This window comes from Heliconius melpomene, chromosome 8, assembly GCF_056956725.1.
Source record: "Heliconius melpomene rosina isolate 202511_hmr_F chromosome 8, ASM5695672v1, whole genome shotgun sequence".
Taxonomy (NCBI): Eukaryota; Metazoa; Arthropoda; class Insecta; order Lepidoptera; family Nymphalidae; genus Heliconius; species Heliconius melpomene.
In genome coordinates this window covers 5840673-5865836 of record NC_140396.1, presented here as the reverse complement: position 1 = coordinate 5865836, position 25164 = coordinate 5840673, and the positions used below count along the sequence as shown (strand labels likewise).

At 33.7% G+C, this 25164-nt stretch overlaps 1 protein-coding gene across 1 annotated transcript in view; it reads right to left on the bottom strand.

Moving 5' to 3' along the window:
- LOC146536856 (dynein beta chain, ciliary-like) overlaps window positions 1-25164 on the bottom strand; it is a 45648-nt gene that overhangs the window by 10927 nt on the left and 9557 nt on the right. The window contains exons 19-67 of the mRNA XM_085189638.1: window positions 24736-24985; window positions 24175-24320; window positions 23071-23191; window positions 22158-22298; window positions 21868-21962; window positions 21609-21776; window positions 19756-19925; window positions 19214-19433; window positions 18548-18712; window positions 18116-18289; window positions 17768-17916; window positions 17515-17638; window positions 16693-16823; window positions 16181-16295; window positions 15878-16102; window positions 15595-15781; window positions 15343-15521; window positions 15078-15273; window positions 14787-14997; window positions 14512-14653; window positions 14248-14404; window positions 13859-14099; window positions 13539-13740; window positions 13239-13463; window positions 12831-13169; window positions 12392-12540; window positions 11853-12071; window positions 11514-11751; window positions 11142-11334; window positions 10746-10923; window positions 10502-10630; window positions 10036-10255; window positions 9549-9710; window positions 9233-9432; window positions 8705-8871; window positions 8238-8416; window positions 7917-7994; window positions 7588-7749; window positions 7263-7511; window positions 7058-7169; window positions 6715-6977; window positions 6545-6625; window positions 5923-6138; window positions 5323-5471; window positions 4526-4685; window positions 4198-4364; window positions 3806-4007; window positions 3332-3462; window positions 2936-3220 (exon numbers count right to left, since the gene is read on the bottom strand). Coding sequence (XP_085045764.1) covers window positions 2936-3220; window positions 3332-3462; window positions 3806-4007; window positions 4198-4364; window positions 4526-4685; window positions 5323-5471; window positions 5923-6138; window positions 6545-6625; window positions 6715-6977; window positions 7058-7169; window positions 7263-7511; window positions 7588-7749; window positions 7917-7994; window positions 8238-8416; window positions 8705-8871; window positions 9233-9432; window positions 9549-9710; window positions 10036-10255; window positions 10502-10630; window positions 10746-10923; window positions 11142-11334; window positions 11514-11751; window positions 11853-12071; window positions 12392-12540; window positions 12831-13169; window positions 13239-13463; window positions 13539-13740; window positions 13859-14099; window positions 14248-14404; window positions 14512-14653; window positions 14787-14997; window positions 15078-15273; window positions 15343-15521; window positions 15595-15781; window positions 15878-16102; window positions 16181-16295; window positions 16693-16823; window positions 17515-17638; window positions 17768-17916; window positions 18116-18289; window positions 18548-18712; window positions 19214-19433; window positions 19756-19925; window positions 21609-21776; window positions 21868-21962; window positions 22158-22298; window positions 23071-23191; window positions 24175-24320; window positions 24736-24985 — 8762 coding nt within the window. The remainder of the gene's footprint in view (window positions 1-2935; window positions 3221-3331; window positions 3463-3805; window positions 4008-4197; window positions 4365-4525; window positions 4686-5322; window positions 5472-5922; window positions 6139-6544; window positions 6626-6714; window positions 6978-7057; window positions 7170-7262; window positions 7512-7587; window positions 7750-7916; window positions 7995-8237; window positions 8417-8704; window positions 8872-9232; window positions 9433-9548; window positions 9711-10035; window positions 10256-10501; window positions 10631-10745; window positions 10924-11141; window positions 11335-11513; window positions 11752-11852; window positions 12072-12391; window positions 12541-12830; window positions 13170-13238; window positions 13464-13538; window positions 13741-13858; window positions 14100-14247; window positions 14405-14511; window positions 14654-14786; window positions 14998-15077; window positions 15274-15342; window positions 15522-15594; window positions 15782-15877; window positions 16103-16180; window positions 16296-16692; window positions 16824-17514; window positions 17639-17767; window positions 17917-18115; window positions 18290-18547; window positions 18713-19213; window positions 19434-19755; window positions 19926-21608; window positions 21777-21867; window positions 21963-22157; window positions 22299-23070; window positions 23192-24174; window positions 24321-24735; window positions 24986-25164) is intronic.

The following is a 25164-nucleotide window of genomic DNA, read 5'->3' as shown; positions in this document are numbered from 1 at the left end:
GGAGACGCCTAAAGGAATGGAAGGAGAAGTGCATGCGCTTGCTGATTGCATTGATATGTGGTACCCAAGACATGTTACAATCAATGATAAGACCCAGATTTCTAACTTCACTACAAAAAGGAATCGGTTCTCCAGAGTAGCGAATCGCTGGCACAGAATCCCAGTCGATTTTTTGTCTAAGCCTACTGCTGCCTATAATAATAGTCTGTGACTTTCTAGGGTTGATTAATAGACCAAAAGATTCCGCCCACGATTGAATAGCACTGAGATCGCTATTTATACTTTCAATGACTTCAGGCAATTCATTTAAATTACTATGGCGATAAAGCTGCAAATCATCCGCATACAGATGGAAAGGAGAAGTAATGACTTTTGAAATATTGTTAATAAAGACAGAAAAAAGAAGTGGAGAAAGAACGCCGCCTTGGGGAACGTCAGCAGTGAGCTCAAGCCAAGTCGATGTGATATCGTTTGCTTTTACACATTGCCGGCGGTCGAAGAGATAAGAGCGGAACCAATTTATAGCTCCTGAAGAAATATTGACAGCTCGAAGAGTGCCAAGGAGTATGTCGAAATCAACAGAGTTAAAAGCACTGCTGAAATCCAGTAGTACCATTACAGTGAGTTTGGTGTTGTCCATAGCGCACCGAATGTCCTCCGTAATATTCAGCAGCGCTGAAACTGTGCTGTGGAAGGGACGGAAACCGGACTGGAAAGGACACAGTAAATTGTTGGTTGAGAGAAAGGAGTAAAGCTGGTTATTGACTTATGATTCTAGGATCTTAGATAGAACAGGAAGGATAGATATTGGACGGTAATCAGTGACTTTAGAAGGAGTTGAGGTTTTGGGTAATGGAATGACATAGGCATTCTTCCATTGTGAAGGAAAAACATTACATGACAGTGAAAAGTTTATAATGTGGGTGACCACTGGTGCAATGCTTTCCCACACAGGAAGAATCATCTCTAGGCTGAGATTATCAATACCAAAGGCTTTAGTGGAAATGGAGTAAACACACTTCTTGACATCATCCTCTGATGCATTGAAAGAAAAGGAAATCGAGCCTGGTAGGTCAATACGCGACAGCAAAGCAAGTGTGTCGGATTTTACTAGGGGACTTATATTTAATGGTGGAGTTGTAAAAAAGGAATTGAGAGTATTAAGATCCACTGAAACTTGACGAGCTTCAGTGGTTTTGCCTACACCAAACGACTCTAAGAATCTCCAAACGTGTGCCTGACTGAGATTCTGGATGGTTTTGTGGAAGTAACGACGCTTAGCATCTCTACACATTCTGTTACAGATGTTTCGCAGCTTTTTATACGCAGTGAAGTTTTCTAGAGTAGGCGATTTTTTGTATTTAAGCTTAACTCTGTCACGTTTTGCCATAGTTTTCCTAATAACATCAGTTAACCATGGGGCAGGCGCATGCTTCATACGAACTGGTCTCACAGGGGCATGAATATTGTAGACGTTAATCAGTTCAGTAGTAAATGATTTTACCATATCGTCAATATTTGTTGATGACATTATGGAAGACCAGTCGATATTCCTCACATCCACCCTTAAGCGTTCAACATCCATATACTTAAAATTGCGCTGAAAAATTATTTTGCCTCTAACTTTAGGAGGGCGTAATTTCTAGGATAGAAAGATAAGATCGTGAAAGGAAAACGGAGCACTAGTTTGACCGTGAGAAGAAACAAGATTAGGGTTAGAGACAAAAATAAGATCAAGAAGAGAGGGCATTTTTTCTCATATTTGTAATATTTTTGATATATACCAATATATTAAAATAATTAATTTGACAAGCAATTTATTCTGCCATGTTAATAACAATCGTCGCTACGCGTTGCTAAGCAACGGCTTGCAAAGTTTGTTGTTTTAAGACAACGTCACCCAAAGTGAGTTTGCTTCATGCATACATGGCGCGCGCCGATATACATTTGTATACATTAACAAAAATTAGATGATTTCTATAATTTGATATTCATCCTTATGAAAATAAATATAATAGTTAGTATAGTAAATTTTAGCATTTCATCTAGATTGAAATTATAGTTTACTGTATAACATTCTAATAAATAAGGTGTCACTGATTCCAAATGACCTAGCCTACGAGTGGTATAGTATGACCGACGCAAACGGGCAGATGACTTTGATGATATTGTAATTTTTTATATATTTTCGAATTACTATTATTTTTTGTGTAATTATTTGCTGCTTATAATTAATTTATCTCAGTTCGGTTATCTATACCGATGTTATACACTTAAAATATCGTAATTATAATCATTTGGGATTTTATTTAATATTGTTCGCAAAAAATAATTATTATTTAATATAGAAAAATGTTTAGTACCTACGCGCGCACGGCAAACTTTAGGTACTTTTTCTAATATTAAGAATTTCCTTTAGTTACTTTTACTTCTTTTGTTTATTCATTTCGGTCACTCAGATATTTTTTCTAATAATAAATCTCCACTTATTATTATTTTTTAACTTAATTTAATTATTTAGGCTCATATTTTCGCGGGCGTAGCCGCGTCCGGGCCCACTAGTTATTTAATATAGAAAAATGTTTAGTACGCGTGCACTGTAAACTTTAGGTACTTTTTCTAATATTAAGAATTTCCTTTAGTTACTTTTACTTATTAACCGACTTCTGTAAGAAAAGGAGGTTATCATTTTGTTTGTTCATTTCGGTTACTCAGATGTTTTTTCTAATAATAAATCTCCACTTATTATTCTTTTTTAACTTATTTTAATTATTTAGGCTTATATTTTCTTACAAATTCTATTGAAAACCGAAAAAAATGTTTAATAAATAATCGTATAAAAATGTTTAATAAACATGTTTAATAAATAATCGTATAGTTCAAGCGGGCATAGCCGCGTCCGGGCCCACTAGTCTATATATAATTTAATACTTGCCTGTATCTTTCACGCGCTTCATCAATCTTAACAGATGTAACTTTTCCCTCTTCCACTTTAACTTCGATGTCAGCCGCTGTTTTCTTCGTTGTTTCCAAATTTATAACTAAAGCGGAGTCACTTAATATATCTGGTCCGGCAGAAGATAAACGCTTAAGCAAATCATCCTCGAGACTTTTCAGTGTAATTTTGAAATCATTTTGTTGCTTAGTGAGTCCGGCTCTAAGTGTTTCTAAGTCTGGTCTTTCGGCTTTCACAACTTCTCCCAATAATTGTTCTTCAAGGCTTTAAATATTATAATAAAAATATTTATTCGTATGAAACTATTATTACTAACTATTAAATACATTATCAATTATATAATTAAAAATATTTTTTACATATAAAGAGCCTCACCCATCTCTGGTAACGGTGAAGTTTATTAAAGTACATTGTGCTTGCATTTCAGGCTGATAATGGGGGTTAGCCAGTTTAGTCTGAATAATTAATCGGAAATTAGGATGATAGTCAATTTCTCGGTCTCCAATCTGTAAACAAATTGAAAAAGGTTTCCGTTATATGTACCGACTAGCTTTTAGTAGCGGCTTCGTCCCCGTGATCAAATGAGGATATTGTCAATTAAGGTAATGAATCTTTTTCATATCCTCACTCCGGTACGAAGATAAGGTGGCAATGAGTTCTGCCACTCAACTCGCTACCTCTCGAAAATTGGGCTATGCGTGGGGATAGAAATGTCTTAACACTTCGCTCTGCCTTCCCTACAATATGCTTAACTAGCTTCATCAATGTGTAATAAAAGTAAAACTCCATTTGCTAATGAAATTACCAAGCTTTCAATTACTACTAGGGCCAAGTACTACTAGGGCTTACTTTCAATACTTTCCCCTTTCGTATAAGCACCCGTCCCAGTAGAGGCTCGAGTACGGCGTCAACGGACTCGCCGATGTTCTCTAGCAGCACCACGTTGCCGTTGCTGACGGCGCGCTCGATGCGGTCGAGGTAGTTCCGCTGTGTTAGTCTTATAACGACTAACGAATCACCGAAACGCGACTTAATCCATTTTATACCTTGGCTGGATTAGATAAATATTTCCTTTATGTTTTCCGACTCAAATATCAGTGAAGTTAACTTGTTTATCACTTTTATTCTAGGAATATATGAGTGTTAATATTACAATTTCAGAACTTAGCACTAGGCTCGTAATCTTTTTCTCTAATAATACTATAAACAATTATTTATAACAAATTTTCTCTAATACGTACAGTTGCGGATCAATCATGAGCGGCCACCTTGCTGAGTTGGTCAGAATAGTAGCATTTTCCGTACTCATAGTGTCCGTTGGCAAACCTTCGTTATTCCACGAAGCTATTTGTGCATCATCAGTCAACATTGATAGTGGCTCAAGACCTTCTGTTGTTTCAATTTTTGGCTAAAATCATTTACAGCCATCCATATATGTTTAAATTATAACAAAAATGTCAAACTATGAAAAAAAAATCTTATGAAAATGTTATGAATTTTTAAACAAAAATTAATTAATTATAAAATAAATCATATTAAATTCATAAAAAAACTAAAACTAATACTTACATCAGTTTTCGCAAGAGTAGGGACCCAATCTTCATCAATGAGAAGCAAGCGATATCTGCGCGTGAAGCAACCCACGTACGATATGAACGCGGTCACCACGAGGACGTCGCCGGGCAACATTACTCCTGACTCCTTCAGATTCACTACCGTAGATGACCACCTGTTGAATGTTACTTTAATAATTAAAAAAATACAATTCAGTGGAGATCCACTGAATTGTATTTTTACAGATGAATTGAATTGTATATTTAAACAGATGCTTAAAGGACCTCCGCCTACATTTCCATGTGCAGCGTGAAGTATATGTACATGGTGGAAGCGTCAGGGCTCCTTTAACAGGAACAGCATTTAGGGTAAAATATTTTAAGCCCATACCTAAAGGAATTAATCAAGATACCTCAAAAGTTTAGATGTAGGATTTTTTTTTTCATTTCACTATGTTTATCCATACTTGCATTTCGTGTAACGCAGTTACGAATAACGTAAACACTTACTACTACTAAACGTTAAACAACTTTGAACTTTATCGCCAATACCTACGCGTCGATTTCAGAATGAGGCGTGTGCGGCGGTGTCCCTTTCATAGGTTTATGTGTGCGTGCTTTGTCTTGACAAATGGCGTTTTATTTTAAAATGATAATTTTATTATTTATTTTGTAATTTTTGTGCAAAAAAAAACACTTTTTAATTTTCGGAAAAAAAATATAACAATTATATTAGGCTTTTATAGAGTAGATAAAACTGTGTTATCATTTAAAGTGGTGTTGACAAAAACACTCTGTATATATTATACTAACCTCACTTTTTCAGAAGCCAACCCATTTACGAGTCTATTGGCTAAATCAATAGTATAATTAGTGGCGTCGGCCTCAGCTTGGCACTTCATTTTTTCATTGACAGCTTCTTGGAAAGCTTTCAATAATACTTCTAATTTTTCTTCCAGTTCCTACAATTTCAATTTTTTTATTAATAAAGTTATCATCAAAACACCTTATAAGCATATAGAGACCAAGCTAAGAGAAATGTCAACATTCTGAAACTACTTAATCTGTTTCATTGTAATTACCTTCTATACTAACATAATAAAGCTGAAAAGTTGTGTTAATCCTTCATTCAAATTTTAAAACTATTTTTACTCGACTAAGACGACGACACCAACAAGGAAATGCACTACTTTTTGTGTATCATAACCACAATAATGAGGAAAGCATTACGCTAATGTTTTTAGTTAGCATTAAAACATATTTTTTATCATGTACGTAAGACCAATAACAAAAATCATAAAAGTCATGCTAGCCAAAAAGTCATATTAATTAATTTATATAATTTACAAGTAATATTTTTTTGTAAACTATCTAGGCAAACAAGCATAGTTAAAAAATAATATAAAGCAACACCTTTATCTGATCAGTGAGGAACGCCAATTTATCTCTAGCGGCTTGCAGTTCCGCGTTTGCGGCGTTAAGGGCGCGGCGCTTGGGCTCCACCACCACGTACACGTCGTAGAACTTCACGATGTTGATGACCCACGCGCACAGCCCCGCCGCCGCCGCCGACTTGGACATTATGAACTCTGCGTTGAATTCCGGGTTCTTGATGTACGGCTGGACGGCCTGTTTCAATAATTAAATCTTGATTTTAATTTTTAACTCTAAACTACATTCCGCATTTAGCAGGATAGGAATACAGAATATAGCACGTTAAAATTTGCCATTTTCCACTCAATCTTTAACATATGAGCATAGCGTACTGCGGAACTTAACGCCGCGCTTTATCTTCCTCACTAGAGCGAGTCTCAATAAAATATTTATATTTAAAAAAACCAAAAGAAAAATTGGGAGCAAAAAAACTTGGTAACCAGGTCGTCGTCGCCAGGGCATTTGGTTGTTTTTACGATAGTATTATATTGTGTGCAAATTCTCAAGTTCATCGGAAAAGAGACGGATCATAGTAGCGTAGCAAAATTTTCTTAGAGTGAACGTATGATAATATAGAATTAAAGAAAAGCATACTATTTACCTTAATTACATCTGGATGAATGTTTTCCTTGTCGTAATACACTAAGTCATATAGAAACTGGTCAACTTTAGCCATCATGAGCTAAAAAAAATATTTATATAAACAATTCATACAACTGAATAAGCTTCTATTATTTTATTCATCGTAATATATTTTTTGTAGATAATAACCTTACAAGCTTTCCATGATCTATCTTTAGGTATCTTTCCTTTTTTAGAGAACAATACGAGTACAGCAGCTGTAACATTGACTACTGCGTCTGGTGGGGACCCAAAAGACTTTAGTTCAGTTAAATTATTTTTATTCAAAGTATTTAAAGCTTCCTGAGCCGCGAGGAGAGCTGGTTCTGCTTTTGCAAGATCATCTGCACAAATTTTAGCTTTTATTGTGACATCTTCTTCAATAACTTTAACTTTCTTTTCTTCTTCCGCAGCTGTAAAAGAAATTAAAAGATTAATTATTAAAATCATTAATTTACTAATGTTCCATTCTTTTATATAAATAAAAAAATACCAAACGCCTTTTCCTTTGACACTTTTTCACTTTCAGCACCTACAACTTCAATAAGTTCTTCGGCAGCTTTATTTTTAACTTTTAATATTTGTTCCTGTTCCGCTAAAGTAACCTTAAAGGATAACAAAAATGTAAATAGTAAAGAGTAAAAGAATTTAAAATAAGGTAATAAAACTTTAATAGTATGTAGGAGGAATAGGAGTACCTTCAATACGGCTACATCTGCTGCACAGGAGGCTAACTTCTCCAGACCGTTCTCTAATCTATAAATCATCATTGTTAAATTCTTACTCTTCTCGTTAAGCAGCTTTCCGTACAATGATATTTGTTCAAGGAAAGTTTTTGGTGTCGTATAATTATAACGGCGTTCATTTTGAAAATACACCGCTGACATTTGATTCACACTTTGATGAACATGTGACATGAAATTTGCCACCGGATCAACAAGGGATGCCTGCAAATATTAGATATTACTATTATTTGTAATAAATCTTATTGAAAATAAAACATATTATGATAGTAACACTTACAGGCAAAGATTCTACTTCAGAAATGAATCTCTTTGATACAGAACGTAAGGCATCTCGAGGCCATTCATGGAACCAGTTAATAGATGTACAATTTACAATGGACGGAAATTTTCGAGCTCGAATTCGCAATGTAGCGCCGACAGGAGAAAAACATAATACCACCTTTAAAAGATTATGTCGTAAATATTAACTAAAATCCTAAATTACATACTTATGTTTAATAATGCATCACCATTCCTTCCACAAAAATACAGGGAATATATTTATTCTTCAAAACTATTAATAGCATCATTTTGATGATATAGACATTAATTATATTTATATTTTACCTTTAACATGGTCCGCACTCTATTGATGAAGAAACGCCAACAGTTTTCGCGCGTGTCTTGAACACCTGATGCTTTTGTCTACAAATAGAAAAATAATTCTATTTTTGTATGTCTAGTTTAAAGCGTTCATAATATTATAATCAAAAACCAGATCCTAATTAAAGTGATGCATTAAGTAAAAATTTTGTTCTGCTATCTACTGTTCGAAATATTTATTAGTAGAAAAAAAAACAGTTTCACGCTGTATCCCGCACACGGCAGGGTACCACGACGGCGTCTTTATTATTATATGTTCAAATAATCATTCTTTAACAATATTACCTCTCCTCGAACGCCATTAATAATATTTTCGACTTCATCGTCGGCAAACAATTCGGGAATCTCCCCGGAGGCCAGCAAGTCATTGATAAGTACCAAGAAACGTTCTTCCGCAACCTGCGCGTCGGTCATCAAGAACATGTTGCCTATATTCTTTAGTCCAGCTTTTAAGTTTAGTCCGGCTGTTTTGAAAAACAAATAGAAAGGTACAAGTTTTTTCGTAATTAATACAAAATTCGTAGACATGATGGAACTGAATTTTATGTTATATGAACTGTTAGTTCAACAGGTCCCAGCCGTCCTGAAGCTAGTTGTAGGATTTTTTCTTAATTTTTTTTTCGAATGAACAATCCTAACCTTAGGGCGGCTACGACTTGTCGACCGTACAGTACTTTCATGAATACCATAGTATTATACATGTGGCACAGCTTTTTTATTTGTCTCTATGTACTCTATGTCTCTATCCTCACCTAAGTCAACTTTAAGATCATTGATACTATATCCCTTTCGTAGCTGTATCTGGAACACCTCAAGTGACGATATAAATGCGGACAGTCGCGACAGAGACTGCTTGCCAGACCCTCCAACGCCCACCAACAGGGCGTTGCCTCGTGGGGCCTCTAGGATACGGTTAATCCTAAAAATATAAAATAAAAACATATTTAGACGCTATCGTGACGCACTATAACCGCGAATTCATTATTTTTATTTTAAGTCTCAATAATAATGAGTGAGGAACGGAGTGTTTTAACACTGGGTTCTATGCCTATTATATGTGGGATACAGTAAATTTACGAGCGCGTATTTATTCTTCAGGGCCGAGCCCATTACAGGCCAACAGTAGTTTAGCACTTTCGAAAGTACTAGTAAGATCATACTATTAGCATGTTGCAAAGTTTTTGTTGTTGCTTATAAGGCGAAGGGCTATTATTTTATGACGCTTTGTCTTTTAAGGAATTCCTAAACTACGTAAGTCAGCAAGATATAAAAAAAATTACCTGCAAATATGATACATAGCATCTTCAAACAAAACAAGATTCATAGTAGCAACGAGATCGTTATACGACGAGAGAGATTCATCAAGTAAGCGCTTTATATGGGGCCAATCTCTGATTGGGAAGTATTTCGGATCCCCGATACCTTCCGCGAAGTGGCAGTAGATTAACGGCTTTTCAAATACTACATTTTCATCGAAATCCTAGTTAAGAAAAATAAATTTATATGAAAATTCTACATTATAATAAAAAAACAGCCTTTTATTCAATTATTTTAAAGTTAGACGCCGGATATAAAGAACAGTCAACTTTTGTTTACCTCACAATTTTTTTTAATGACATCCATAATGAGCTTGTTGAAGTTCTCATTGTCTATAGGGTCCACCAATTTGTCAGAGTAGACGCGTGTGGCTTCGTGCATCCACAGTCTTATGAGCTCTGATTGGGCTTTTATAGCATCACCGGTCGTAAATAGCATACCCTGGGGATGGTACAAGAATTATAAAATATTGTAAATAGTAAATTTAATGTCATTCAATAATTCTAAAGTATTTCCTGTATAATAATGCTTAATTAAGATTTTATACGCTTACATATATATAATGTCGCTCATAACAGAGGGTTTTGGTGTGGATAGAATATTATGGAAAGTGGAAAGAAGAAACAAACAAGTACGTTCCTCTGATTGACGATCGAATCAACAACGTAGTAAGATGCTGTTCCATTCTGCCAAGAGGGCCTCACAGAGTATGAATATAGAAAATGTTTTATCACCTTCAACTATCACTCACTAATCCAATACTAACCTGAAATATGTTGGACAGGTCACGTAAATTAAAAATGTAGTGAAATTTAATAGCAGTCGGCAAAAAGGTGGACGCTAGCTTATTATGGAGTGCAAGCGCCGCGTTCACTAGCGGCTCTCCATAACGCTGGACGGTGATGTTGAATTTGTTCAATGGATTAGCTAAATGCTGGCAAAGAATTTGCTTGTAGATATGGAAACATGCATCCAATCCAGGGAAGCTAAAAGAAAAGTCTTATTTATATTATGAACGTGTATTTTAATTCGTCTATAATACAACAATAATTTTAAGCGAGCGAAACCGCGTGAAGGTCGCTAGTTTTGCATAAATATGAAACGTAAATTGTAAAATGTAGCATAACTTAAAACTTAATAGTACAGTTGCCTCTTCAACAGTTCTTTTAAAACCTATATATATTAAAAAGAACAAAAAAATAATGATTTAACTAATATTACGTAATATTTACCTTACGGCAAAAGTGCAAAAATGTCTTTGTAGTCGAGGGTCAATTGTAAATGAACCCGCAGTAGGATTCATACAAGACACAAACATGCAATTAGAAATATCTTTGATACTGAGCTTTTGTCTATCATACCTAAAAAAAGCATAATCGTAACTTAATTTATAAATTATTAAAATATAAAATACATAATTATGTAGATTCATAGCTAGAAAAGAATAAATCTATTAAACTTGAGGTCTCATCTCACCAATGTCGATAATCCATAAACTGTCTGATAAGGGTATGAGGCTGTACGGTGCCGTACAAGTCTACCTCTGGCATGTTCAGATCGTCCACAAAATATATCATAAATTTACTTCCCGGTGGACCAAAGTTACGGCCGGATTTCTTTTCTAATGGCTTCTCCAGCACTTTTTGAATCATTTCTAGTAAAATAATTAGAAATAAAAATAAAAATAGATTTACCAACTAAATATTAATTATTAGAAATCAATATTAATATATGAAGTTGCTAATACTTTAATAAGCATGAGTAAGCTTACACCGAGCTTATTCTATTATATTATTTTGTAAGTACACGAAGAATAATGCTCGAGATATTTTTATTAATAATTTTCAAGAATAAATTTTATAGTTAACTAACCTGATGTAGTATAAAAATTAAGCGGTACATTGGTAATAGCAAAATTCTCAGATAATGAATTGAGTTTGGAGGCGACGCTGACGGTCTTCCCGCTGCCGGCGCTGCCGACTAACATTACTGGTTTTTGCTTTGCTATAAGTAAATCCATGAAAAATCGAATACGAGTTGTCTCAGAGGTCGACACTAAGCATGACTGTAAGAAATATATTACAGATTTAGTTTTTATTTAGTGAAAAAAAAACACGCTTCAGCCTTCAGCTCCATGTCGTATCCCTCACATAATGTCGTAACACTATGTTCTCTCTGCCTACCCTGCTGTGTGCGGGATACAGCGTGAAGCTGATTTAATGTTTTAAAATAAATCTTGATTACCTGTAACGGGATATCAGGGTCCAACTCAAAAGATTCAACCTTTTCCACCCATGGTAAAAACTTCTTTGTCTCAGGATCTATGAAAAATCCAAACACATTTCCAGTGGATGGGAATTTAATTTGTTTGAATTCGTTACAGAACCACTTGCTAAATTCATTTCGCCAATCCACAAGCTGATCTTGGAAAAGTCCGGAGCCAAAGCCCCATACAATGCAAAAGGCAAAATAAGTTTCGTACCTTAAAACAATATTAAATAAAAATTGAAAAAAAAGATTGATAAATAATAACAAAAATATGTAACAAACTTGAAAATAATTATTATATTTAATAAATCTTACCATTCTTTTGGACAATCACTAGGCAGTAAACTCTTATTGAGAAAACATTCCAATAGATAGCAAGTCAACTGAATTTGTTGCAGTTCGCTTAACGGAGTGATGCGCTTATATTTCTTGCAAGATTCCAATAATGAAGGAATGTACTTATCAAATAATACCGTCAACATCGCCTTCTCCGATTCATCATCACGTGTTGTTTCTATCCATGAAGCTACAAACCTTTTCAGCGAATTAAACTAAGTTAATATTTTATAAGTAAAAGGTATAATAAAAATTAGGGTTAGGCCAGTCGTGGCGCAGGAGTACAAAGTGTGCTGTAAAATCGACTGGTTGTGGATTCGATCCCCACATGAAGATATGAAATATTTATTAAAATTTATATTTTCATTTCGTCGCCCTGTTGTCGAGGCAAAGCACTTCTTACTCTTAACAAGAGATTCCCTCTGCCTACCCTGCTGTGTGCGGGATATAGCGTAAAGCTGATTTTTTTATAATAAAAATTGTTAAATAAAACAAAATTTAACGTAAAAATGACTTACGGATTCCACCCTAAGTCTTGAGGATTGATATATAAAATTCCAGCGCGAGACACAGTAGCAGGGGTTGCTGTCCGCAAAGTTGCTATTTCAAACAATAGCCTCATAGACTTCGTTAATGCAATTCTCTCATTACTTGCTAACGTAAGTACCTATGAAAAAAGTTTTATTAAAATAACGCAGTATCCTATAGACAGAGGGAATCAAATACCTACTAAGACACTCCATTCTCCTTTCGCCTAAATTTCGAGATATGGTGTGAGTACCGTATTCGACCCCTCTATTTGTCTTATTGAGAGAAGGTGAATAAAAATAATTGATTCCCCGAACGATATAATCAGACAGCTATCCCGTTTATTCAGGCACTTTATTGCTGTCTAAAGCAAATTTTTGTATTAGGAGCTCAATATATTTATAAATATTTATCATCCATTATCATCACCTTATTATCATCCATCAAAGTGTTTAAGCTTTCAATCCACATGGGGTCAATATCACCATCCAAAACGATCCATTTAGGACCGTCACCTGGCATGTTTGCCATATCCCTCATAATGGTTGAAAAGAGACCGTCTTTCCATTCCCTTGTAGCCGGATTTATAATACCAAAAAGCTCATCATTCGTTACTGCTTTTGGATCCAAATCATTGTAATATGGTTTCATTTTTAGCATTTGATAGGTTCTATGTAGACATTGCCATACCATTGATTTGCCAGTACCTGCGAATCCGTTGATGAAGACGGAATGTCGGACCGCAAATAATTCTACCAATTGTACCATCTGAAACAGACCAGCTTGCTTAAAATAATCATCATACGGAAATAATTTAACATCTAGCCGGTTTTTAACCTTTAAAATGAAACCAGGCTCTGGTTGAAGTTTCATAGATACAGCTCCATCGAAAAGCTTTTTCTCAAAATCTAAATCACGTTTTCGCGGCACGTCGAGTGCGGGGAACAAGTCACCAATTAGTCCCATAAACACTGGCATATCATCAGTCACTATTTTAGGTATATTGAAATCTCGGAGAGCTCTCATTAGCACTTGATCTTCTGGTCGGAGACGATCACCTCTCTGATAATATGAAACGCTCAAATTATAAAATTATTATTACTATATAAATATTTCACGCATCAGATAAGATGTCACCTTTAAAGAACCAGCAACAACAAGTACTGACTTTATTGCCCTCAAGCCCCAGTCATAGTGATCTTGTTTAGACAACAGTTCCCTACATAGCGTATATAATGTGATAAACTTTCGGGCTAATAAGCGTGCATCTTGAAAACCTTCTGCTACAAGCATGATTTCGCAGATCAACTCAAAATCTGGTACCACCATTGCGCATGGCCTGTTTAAAAAAAAACACACAAATTTTACGTTTAAAGTATATAATCAATTTATTAGTATTAAGGACACTTTAAAATATTATTAAAAAAATATAAAGAAGTAATATTTGACTAGATCACCTGAATAGCGCTTTGAGATTTTCAGGTAACTCTGTGCGTCCTGCATACCCAGGATTCATAGTAATAAACATTCCTATTGTAGGAATGAGTGTAATATATTCGCCCATAAAGTCAAACTTCTTTTTCTTAGCCTTTATAGCATCTAGAACACTTTTTACTTGCACTGATACGACTGACAATACTTCGACTGAAATCCTATTAAATTCGTCAAAGCAACCCCACGCTCCAGTTTGTGCAAGTCCTTTTAAAACATATATTATGTTAAATATATTCTTTATGAATTGTTCCCTATATACTCTCTAGCAAAATAATTAAATTAAAAAGTCAAATATATAGGCAAGGTGCCCATAAGCATGTTAAATGTTTTATTTACATATTTATCAACAAACCTTTGTAAATATTGCCGCAAGATTTATAGTCCATTTGTTCAGAACAATTAAACACATAAACCATAATACCGAGAGCTCGTCCCAGATCTTTAGTGGTTTCCGTCTTGCCGGTACCCGCAGGGCCCGCTGGTGCTCCGCCCATTATCAAATGTAGGCTCTAAATAAACATAAATAAAAACTTTGCTAATAAAATGGCCGAATATTACAAGATAATATTTATTATTACATTTTAAAGAACCATATCGAGGGATAAGTGATAAATACCTGTGTCAATGTAATGTAGCATCTGTCTGTTAAGGGTGTAATCACAAGACGAGGTGTATTGCCCAAATACTCATAATCATAAAGAAATTGGGCATCGCATATATTGGCGAAACAATTGCCTAATTTAACATCCCAGCGATGTCTGAAAGTATTCGATTCTTAGTCATTGACGATAAACATAATAACATAATAAACATAAAATAATGATTACAAAAATGCCAAAATGAAATAAGAACCAGAGTAAACAAAAAAAATTAAGAGAAAATAAATATCACCTCAACTGACTCTGCCATTGAAAGGCGGTAGAGGTTTCCACCTTAGCCACAATCAGCTTAGCTACAACGTCTCTTGAATGTACATCGATTGTACAGATAGTCATGATCTTCTGACGATCTCCGACTGTCAAGTCACCCAAAAGTAGTACAATCAGGGCATTCAACTGTGCAATTTGCTTCTTTTGATAATCCTTCAACGCGTTTTCATATCCTTAACATGAACATATTATTGTAATAATATATGTTTGTATAAATAAATATTAATATTTTGTTATCAGTTTTTATTATTACCTTCTTCAAGTTTCTCAAAGGCCTGATTAGTCTCTGTTGTCCACCATATCTGAGTGCCAACTAAAGCGGGCTGAGCCGGCCAATCAAAAACCCATTCATCTCGAGGCTTATCCTCATAAGACTTTACACTGTGCTCAAAAATATCTCGCAAGGTGTAACGCATACAATCCGTTACACGGTTGAGCCATAACTCTACCTAAAAAGACATATAGTGTAATGAAATTTCATTTGAGAATTATAAAGTTTTATATGTATCTGTCCATGCCTTGCCCGAACAATCACAACATGGTGCCTTGAATGGCACATGTTCCTCATTTTCCTTGGATATCATCTCAAACGCTTGTTTGCTGCCAGGCTTTACGAACACTAATACTGCCAAATTATCATATAATTTGGATAAATGTCGGCACACCGCAGGAGGATTATTTCCATTAGATAAAATATCTGTAAAACTACATTTCATTAATTATTGTTGATTTTAAGAACAAAAATTTAAAAAAAAACCGTTAAGAATTACCCAATAAATCTGCTGAAGAAACGAAATAAAATCTTGGATACGCTAAACGTTTGGTTTCTAAGTAATCATTGAGAGCTTTCTCACAAAGATTCAACGCAGCCATAAGTTCCTCTAATTTATCTAATAATCCAGGCTTGTTGGTGGCTTGAACAACATTTGGTGTCGCACCTATATCTTTAAGTAATTCCTGTAATAAAACAATACAAATCGCCCAATATGAAAATGAATTTACGAAAACGAATTAATATGAAATTAATAGAGTATATGTTACTAGTTGATTTACCTTGAATGTTTTGTCAATATTGTCAAATCTCTTCGAATCTTCAGGCAGCTGAGCTCGTATATCATCCGACCCCACAAATATACTCTCCAAGTATTGCCATTTACGTTGAACCTCGAACCAGAGCGCAATTACTGCATCTGCAGTACCAAGTTTTTTCTGCCATGCTGTAACTTGCTCTTCGTAGTAACCAATGAATTTCGAAGACATCATAGTTTGGACTTGATTCTGATAAAAAGTTGTCATAAATGAGAAAAGAATATGTTGAAATGGTGAAAGAGAATATAAATTTAAAAAAATGATTACCTGATTGTCTTCCAGCGTCTCGACAAGTTCTTCACTTGCTTTAGGCAATTTAATACCTGTTCTATCGTGAACCAAATATTCAAATTCCATAATAGCCCAAGTAGCCTCTAATTCTCTGTAGAAATAGAGTTTTAGGTTTATAACATTATTTATAAAAATCTATGTGACTAAAACGAATGAAAATTAAAACTGCAAAGCAAAGTGTCAGTCAACATATTTTATAAAAAACTAAAATAAACTAAATATGAGGCCGTTGTGGCGCAGCGGCACAAGGGTGTGACTGCAATGCAATGGTTGTGGGTTCGATCCCCACTCGTGGAAGTGAAATATTTATTTACTTTTATAATTCCATTTCTTCGCTCTGGTGTCGCGCTCAACACGCAATACCTTCAGAATTCGGCAGAAAGTGGGGAACGAGGCGTCTTAGCACTGGGTTCCCTCTGCCTACCCTTCTGTACACGGGATACAATGTGACACTGATTTAATTCAAAGTTGTAAAAATAAAACTTTACTTGAGCGTTTTCTCCATTGCAGCTTCTTTGACGGACTTATCTACGATAGTTTTAACTTCTTCTTCGTACTTATGAAGATTTAGTTCTAGTAAGTCTGCTAATGTTGTATCATCATCTATGTGGAATTTTACCTAAAATTCACATTCATCTTTTTAAAAATTGCTAACTTAAATGGTGTTATATAAAATTATGAAAATAATTATTATGTATGTTGGTACTTACATTTCAATGTAGATTTTATATTTATGCATGAAATTTGATACATTAGTATATACAATATACATTACTATTAACTATATTTAACTAATATTATTTACAACTTAAGAGCTAGATGAATATGACACTAAAAAAATTATTTACAAAATGTATTCCGATAAAATGATATTAGTGTTTTGTGTTTTACTCTGTAGCCTTTCTTTTGGGCGAATCAACTGCAGGCCATTTTGTCGAATTTCTTTCTTTGTATAACATCTATTGCACCTTTGAAATTTATTTTCCTTACAGAGGTTTTCTTGAAATTTATTTATTTTAAAATCTTGTAATAGAATATTTTTTTTATAATCCGGACCAGTTGTTTGCATATACTTATTTCCCTTATTGTTTTCTAATATATTATCTTTAGAATGTGCTAAAATCTCAGTCAGTAAAAGATGACTTTGCTTAGTACATTTAAATGTAAATGATGTAGTCCCAATATACTTAGTTTCGATGGATGAGATGAATGAGTGCGCAGCTTTCTACATAAAAAATATATGAAATTTAACTAATCAATTCTACATAAATATAAATTTGTCAAATGTAACGCATACTAACTACTCCTACCTTTGTCGCCATCATTAGCTCAACCCAGTGCCTGTCTTTAATAGCTGGATTTTGTAAGTCAGTGACAGCGCGTAGAGAAGTCATCAAGTTCTTTATTGTGCCTTCTATTGAAATATATGGCTCCCTAAAAAAAATATATTCGCATAAATTACATTTCTAACATATTATCTTAGAAATATATACATAATTTTAATTTGAAATATACTAACAATATTAAAAACAATAAGTAAAAGTTCGTAATATAATTCCTTACCACACTCTCATTTCTTTATCTAATTGCCTCAAATCCTTCGTAAAACGTTTACACTCTTGATCCATACCGTCAGCATCTATTTTCTTCCATGGTGATTTCTTCCAAAATTCTATAGTGCCCATTACCAAATTATAATAATCCCAAAGTTGCTAAAATAACAAAAAAAATATATATATTTTTTTGCTGTATATAAATATTTGCGAAGTTCCAATTGCTTAAAAGTCGCTTGAACTATATTCTTAAATAGAGTTAATAAATTTAGAGTAAATACTAAGAATGTTAAAATTGTAAATAATATATATCTTACATAATCTTTATTAAAAACAGTTTCAGCTTTTTAAATTTTACCTTCGCTAGTTTTAATTCCCGTCTACATTGTTTCAAATTCTTTTCATCCGGTGGTTGTATATCAAATAAACTGCATGACTTTTTCAAATTACTAACAATTTCTTCAAACTGTTTTAATTCTTTGTGAACTTTGTCAACTTGCCTGTAAGGTTCCTTGCAGTTCTCAAGGAATATCTGTAAAAAAAATGTTAATTTTTGTCACAGTCATAACATAAAATTAACAAACTAAGCAAACAAATGTAAAATGCGCTACTTATAGGTTTGATCCCCAATATGAGAAATTATTTTTAATTTCTTATTTTGGCAAGAAAAAACATATCGTTGAGATCCACTACACAACAAGCAATTTCTCATTCTTCCGAAACTTTAGGTTCTTTTCGCCTGTCTTGCTGTATCCATGATAAAATGGGAAGCTGAAAACAATGAACATACCTCTTTCAATTTGAACTGGTCGCGATACATGGTAATACGCAGGTTTATGAGAGCAACGCGCTTAGCGATAAGTGCAGCCTGCGCCGCTTGCATCGGGGCAACCTCATTTTTCATTACCGTCGCCATCTTCACCAGGTTTCGCCATCTCTCCGGTAAAACGTCCAACTGGAAGAAACATTGAAATCTAATATTTAATTTATAGCGTCATTTATAAAGTATCTCATACGTTAAGAAGAAGGGGTACAGATGAAAAAATAGCTACAATTTACCACTCGTAGGGTTAAAGCAAATAAATATCGAAAAATATATTTTAAAAAATATTTTATTATTCTTTTAAACAAATAACATATAGTCTTACCAAAGTATGTACCGAATATTGGTGAGATGGTGAATACTTCTAATTCCATAGACAAGCATTAAAAATATTTAATTTTAATTAATCAATAAAATAATTTAACAACACTGATAATAAACAACCGTAATATTTATGAAAATATTTAGGAGGGTACAAAAGTTCTCACATAAGTTTATTGTTTACATGTAGAGAAATATGTAAAAAAAATATTTGTGGATTTAAATTAAGAAATATTTTTACAAAAAATGAACGCTCTTTATTTTGTTTTACGACCGAGCGATCTTTTAGTATCTACTAAATATGAATAATACCTGTTCGTACGTCTCTTCTGGGAACTCAACACCATATTCCTTAAGAACGTAAATAATATCTCTAAGGGGTTCGAACATCTGCTCAGTGCCAGCGTCAGTCTTGGCCTTGACTTCGTTCAACACACCCATTACTTTCAATAATCCTTCATAGTCATCCTCTTCTAGTTCAACCGATAGTTCTTTAGATGCATATGCTATGAATTTTTCCAAATCGTTTAGACTAAAAAAAATGAAATTATTAAAAAAAATCATCAAAATATTCGTAAATATTTTAATAAAAAATTGTGCTATACATATTTATAGACCGTTGGGGTAAGCGCGTTCCATAGTGGAGACCGAACGTAATGTAGGACGTCCTCCAGCTAAATGGGGTGACGATATCCGCAAAGTGGCGTGCAACGGCTGGATGCGAAGAGCTCAAGATCGAGCTCAGTGGCGTGCCATTGGAGAGGCCTATGTCCAGCAGTGGACAAGGACAGGCTGATGATGATGATGATGATGATGATATTTATAGATACACAAAAATATCAAAATTTAGATACCTTGTCTGTACATGATCCTTTAGATTCTGCTTGTATAAATTGCTCCACTTGCAAATAATATTCATAATAGCTTGATTTAGTCGTTTCAAATCTAATTTCAACCAACCGTTACACAAATATTCCGAAGGTAAAGCACAAACTTCGGCATATAAGGCATTATACTTGTCGATCTGTAAAACAAAAAACATAATATAAGACGTAAGTATTATTGTACAAGAATGGTTAGGTTACTTATTATACTGCTTTAACAATGAAAAGTCTTACATTTCACAAAAAAATATTAAAAAAAAACTAATTAAAATGTAAATAGGGTAAAACCGGGATAGATGCCGCAGTGGGATAGATGCCCCATTTTCAAAATACCTAACTTCCCGAACTCGCGACAAAAAAATAATTGTACAAGCAGGAGTCACAGTCTTCCCGCACCAAAGTTATTCACGGACATTCGTGCAATGAGGACGCGTTTAGCACATTTTAGTAAATATCTCCGCGGCGAAAGTCGTGAACGCGTCAAAGATTTAAAGGTTAATATTTTGCGTTGTATAACTTTTTAATTTGTAATCAATTACGCCATATTTTTTATTACGTCGATATACTGGTTCAATAAGACTGTATCTAGGTCCTTATAGATTCTATTTTGTTTATAATTTACTAAAAAAAATCCTTGGCATCTATCCCTATCACAAAGGATAGTTGCCCTGATTTTTCGAGGTATAGGTGCCCTTAGGGGCATCTATCCCTTTATACTCAGTATATGGAGTTAGGTATATATTTTTAAAATATTTTTTAAAGTATTTATTAAATTTTTTAAACACAAGAAAGATATAGCTAAGAGAAAGCAAAAACAATTGAAAACTAAGTTAGACTGTTTCATTATTGTTTCGAAAACTATAAAAATACGAAGTCGCAATCCGACTGGATTTAATGTGTGTGTGAACTGGCTACATGAAACCTGTACACTTTTCAGAAATTATTGCGCAAGATGTGGAAAAATAAAAACCCTATCTGGCTAAATTTTAATTAAATTGGAATAACGAATAATTATTATTTGAGATAATTAGAGAATTAGAATAGATGATATATTATATTTTGTTCTTTTTAATATAAAAATGTATAATTGTGCAATGTGGATGTTAGTATTTATGATATTATAATATTTTAATTTATAATATTAGTGTTTTACAACAAAAAATATTAAGAATTGTAATTTTGTTGTAAAATTTAACTTAAAAAATATGATAATGGATGTTGAAACTTAAGAATTTATATTTTAGTTACACAAATGTTTTAAAATTTTAATAATGGTTACCTATTTTTGTGATATTACAACTTAATAGCAATTATAAGATTTTAAAAAACACTATATACTTTTCATTATTATGATTATGTTTGTTGGAAACAAAATTCTGTTTTAAAATTAGAATTATTTAACAATTGGTTTGGTTTTTTCATTTAATCGGTATAAAGTGCACCTACATTGCTCTGCAGGCATCTATCCTCCCCAGCATTTTCATAGTGGGGCAACTATCCATATAGGTAGGCATCTATCCTCAAAATTAGTGTTTCACGAAAAGCTATTTTTTGCAAAATCTATATTTGATTTGTTAAAAAAAAATATAAGTAATTCATCACAAAGGATTGAGCTAGCTAAATAAATAAAAAATATTCCTATAAAAAATATATTTTATCTAATTAGGTGGATATTTCAAAAAGTAGGGCATCTATCCCGGTTTTACCCTATAGACACTTCAAACACAATCAAATGTGTGTTTTATAAAAAAATTCAAATTACGTAAATTCACCCATAAAATAAAAAAACTTTACGCTTTCTCGTGCATAAAAGGGTAGGGTACCTCTTCTTGATACTGTTCAAGTTTGGGCTTAACTTCTGGTGGGTCGCAGCCGTTATCAAAGCGATACTTATCAAACTCCTCTGGAGGAATAACTCGTCCATATTTAAGAAAATTGGCCAACACTTCCTGCCTGTCTTCTAACCATAGTGGGGCATATTTTTCATATTTCTGAATTATATAAAACAACACAATTGTAGCAAATAATTTCTACTTCAAGTAATTAGATAATTAAGGTTCTATTAGATTTATGTGAACTTACCGAAGCATACTGGACGACGTCTGTAATGCTATTGTCAACTCGTTTTAAAATGTCGTGGTACAAGTCAATCAATGCATCTTCTTTTTTTATGTCATCTACAATAAAACATTTTGATAAAATAACACCATACGAGTACACATTTAGCTAATAAATATTTTTAATTAAAATTCATGCAAAGAATATTTATCTTTATTATTAATTTATTCATATAGAAAGCTGGCACTTGCTGTAATGAAAAGATAATTAATATTTATGCAATATATTAATTATTTAAATATATTAAACTATACCTTCGTAGGAGGGTATGGGCACAATAGGATCAATGCGAGGGAACATAGTCGCTTGTAAAAACATATCCTTCATCATTTCTTTCAACGTCCAATATAAGCCGCCCTCGTCGTCGACGTCCAAAGATGGAGAAAAATAAATATCTGTATAGATATACATATAAAAAAGATATATTTGTAATAAGATTTTTAATTTTCGTGATTATTACACATTTCAAATGTCACTGACAGACTACCCATGACTAAGGACTACCGCAAAGTATTATAAAGAGGGGCTTCCGAAAGTTAAATAATTGCATTTAAAACGATATTTTTATCCACAGAAAATTCTTGTTTTAATACTTAGATATTATAATTTCAAACTCATAAAATTTAGGACCTTTACCCACCCACCCCTTGTCAGACAATGTCGGTCTTCGTCAACAATCCCTTTCTCTTAACATGTTACTTAACGATGGCCCTTTTCGGGTAAAAATATCTCGAAATCATTACTTATTTGGTATACATTATAGAGAATAATAATTAATTAGAAAGTAGAATCATGGCGCGTGGGCACTAAGTGTGACTGTAAACACGACTGGTTTTGGGTTCGATCTCCAATTGAGAAAATTAAATATTTATTTAAGTTTATATTTCCATTTCTTTGCTCTTGTGTCGAGGCAAAGCGCGGCAAACAGCTCCGCCACTCAACACGCAATGCCTCCTAAATTCGGCGGAAAGTAGAGTAAGGAGTGTATTAACATTAAATTCCTTCTGCCCACCCTGGTGTATGAGTATACAGCGTAAACCTGATTTACTTTTATTTTTTTGAGACACACAAAAATCTATATAAAATTGCAGTGATATGAAATTTAACAGTTTATTAATTGTATGTCTGAAAGAATCTGTAGTTCAGATTAATAGTATCTATGCTAACCTGGATCTCTTAGTTCAGCGACCACCTCCAGGAACGCTACTCTAGGTCCATTCTCCAAATCTGTGTTCTTTTCAAATAAGTTCACGCTGGTTTGAATAGCTTTCATTACTTGTGTAGAAACCTTGAAGTAAAAATAAAACAAATTGTTCCGTTTTTTTTTTTGTTATAACTGTAGCATTATATTGTAGGGTAGACCGAGGCGAAACGGGGCAATGGGTGAATCGGATCAATATAAGAAATTCATTGATATTTTAAATAACGTGAGAAAAAAACACAAACGTCCTAGCGTCGTACTTCCCCCTTTCTCCCCCTTACCACTCGTCAACGGTAGTTTTTTAGATTTTTTGATTACATCAGTTTCAGTGCTATTCGATAGCGATTCAGGTTATTGGGTGTGTTACATTTTGGGCACTCATCTAAGGTAAGTACTTACAATTTCATTACATAATTTTAAGGATTTATGTTAAAACTTTGAGTTATATATCTTATATTGATTGGAAAACGTTCTCCTATTTTAGAAAATATTTTAGAAGAATAATGTGATAAAAGCGCAAATTATTTATTTAAAAAATCTTTAATACGGAGTTATTCAGATTATACTACCGGGGGCAAAGTGGATCACCTTTTTAAAATGTGGTATTTCCTATTTAAGGGTAATAATATATGTTTTTTATAGACAAATGCAGGAAAGTGGTCCCAAGAAAAAATTAAAGTGCATATGCAAATAAAATCTTGCCCAAAAAATTTGCCCAATGTAAGCTTAAGACACTTGGTGGGCAGCCGATTTTAGCACAACGTTTACAGTGCATAGCGAGTGGTAGCTTTGGAATTACATCTAAAGTGGTTTGTAATTAATATGCGTTTGAATTCGCAAAACCTCTAATAAAAGTTTCATATAATATGACTTTTATAGTCTCAAAAAAAACAAGATCTGATTCGCCTCGGTCTACTCTATATTTATTGGTGTAATACAGGTCCCTTATTACAGCAATAGTAGAATAAATGAGTAGAATCCAGATATTGCACTTTAAACTATATTAAGCTAACATATTTATAAAACTGTAAATATTTATTTTTATTTAAACTTTCTTTAACAATGTTTACCAATGAATCCACGTATAATACATAGGCCGGCCATCGAGCCGCTCTGAACGCTTCCTCCTCCATTTCACGACGTTCCTCCTCAATGTCTGCCAACTCTTCAGGATCCAATTCCTCTTCTTCTTCTGCCGGTGACTCTACTTCTTCTCCTACAGTTGAATTAACAATTTATTTTAATTGCAGGGTTATGAATATTTCATAATTTATTGCTTTCGAAGCAGTTGTAACAAACGAGAAGTCTAAAAAATTCGGCGGTGCATGTGGAACGGAGTGATTTTAACACTAGATTCCCTGTGCCTACCTTGCTATATATGCGGAATGCAATAAGAAAGTATAGCAAAAATATTTTATTGCCTCTAATAAAAAGCGATTGATCATATACGCAGTTATAATTAATTCATTCGTATAAGTATTTGATTCAAGAAATTACGAAGATCGCCTTTGGTAGTTTTGGTTCACTAAACTGAAAATTCTCTTTGCAATGTAAAATTTTCAATGATAGCTTTAGGTTACATATAATATTAAAATACTGGATAATATACTTACTTTATAAGTGTTGATTACCTGCGTCACGACGCGCTTGTCTTTCCAATCTTTCAGCTTCCTTAGCCTCTCTTTTCAGACGTCGAGCTTCTCGTCTCTCGAACTTCGCTTGAGCAATCTCTTCCCTTTCCCTCTCCCTCTCTTCTTTGGCCAATCGCCTCGCCTCTCTCTCCTCTAAAATTTCTTGTAGTTTTTTAGCCCGAGCCAGTCGTTCATCTTCATCCATTGTAGACTCAGCTATTTCTTCTAGTTCTTCTTCTTCTATGTCCGACTGGAAAATTTTATAACATAAATAGTTTCAACTTTAGTCATATAGTCATTCGATTTCACCCGCTAAAGCGATGATTTCAACAATATTATGCTAAAGTCTGTATAACTATAATATCATGCGGGAGGAGAGTTAAAAAATTATAAAAAAACATCACGTGATTAATAGACGGCCCCTGAGAC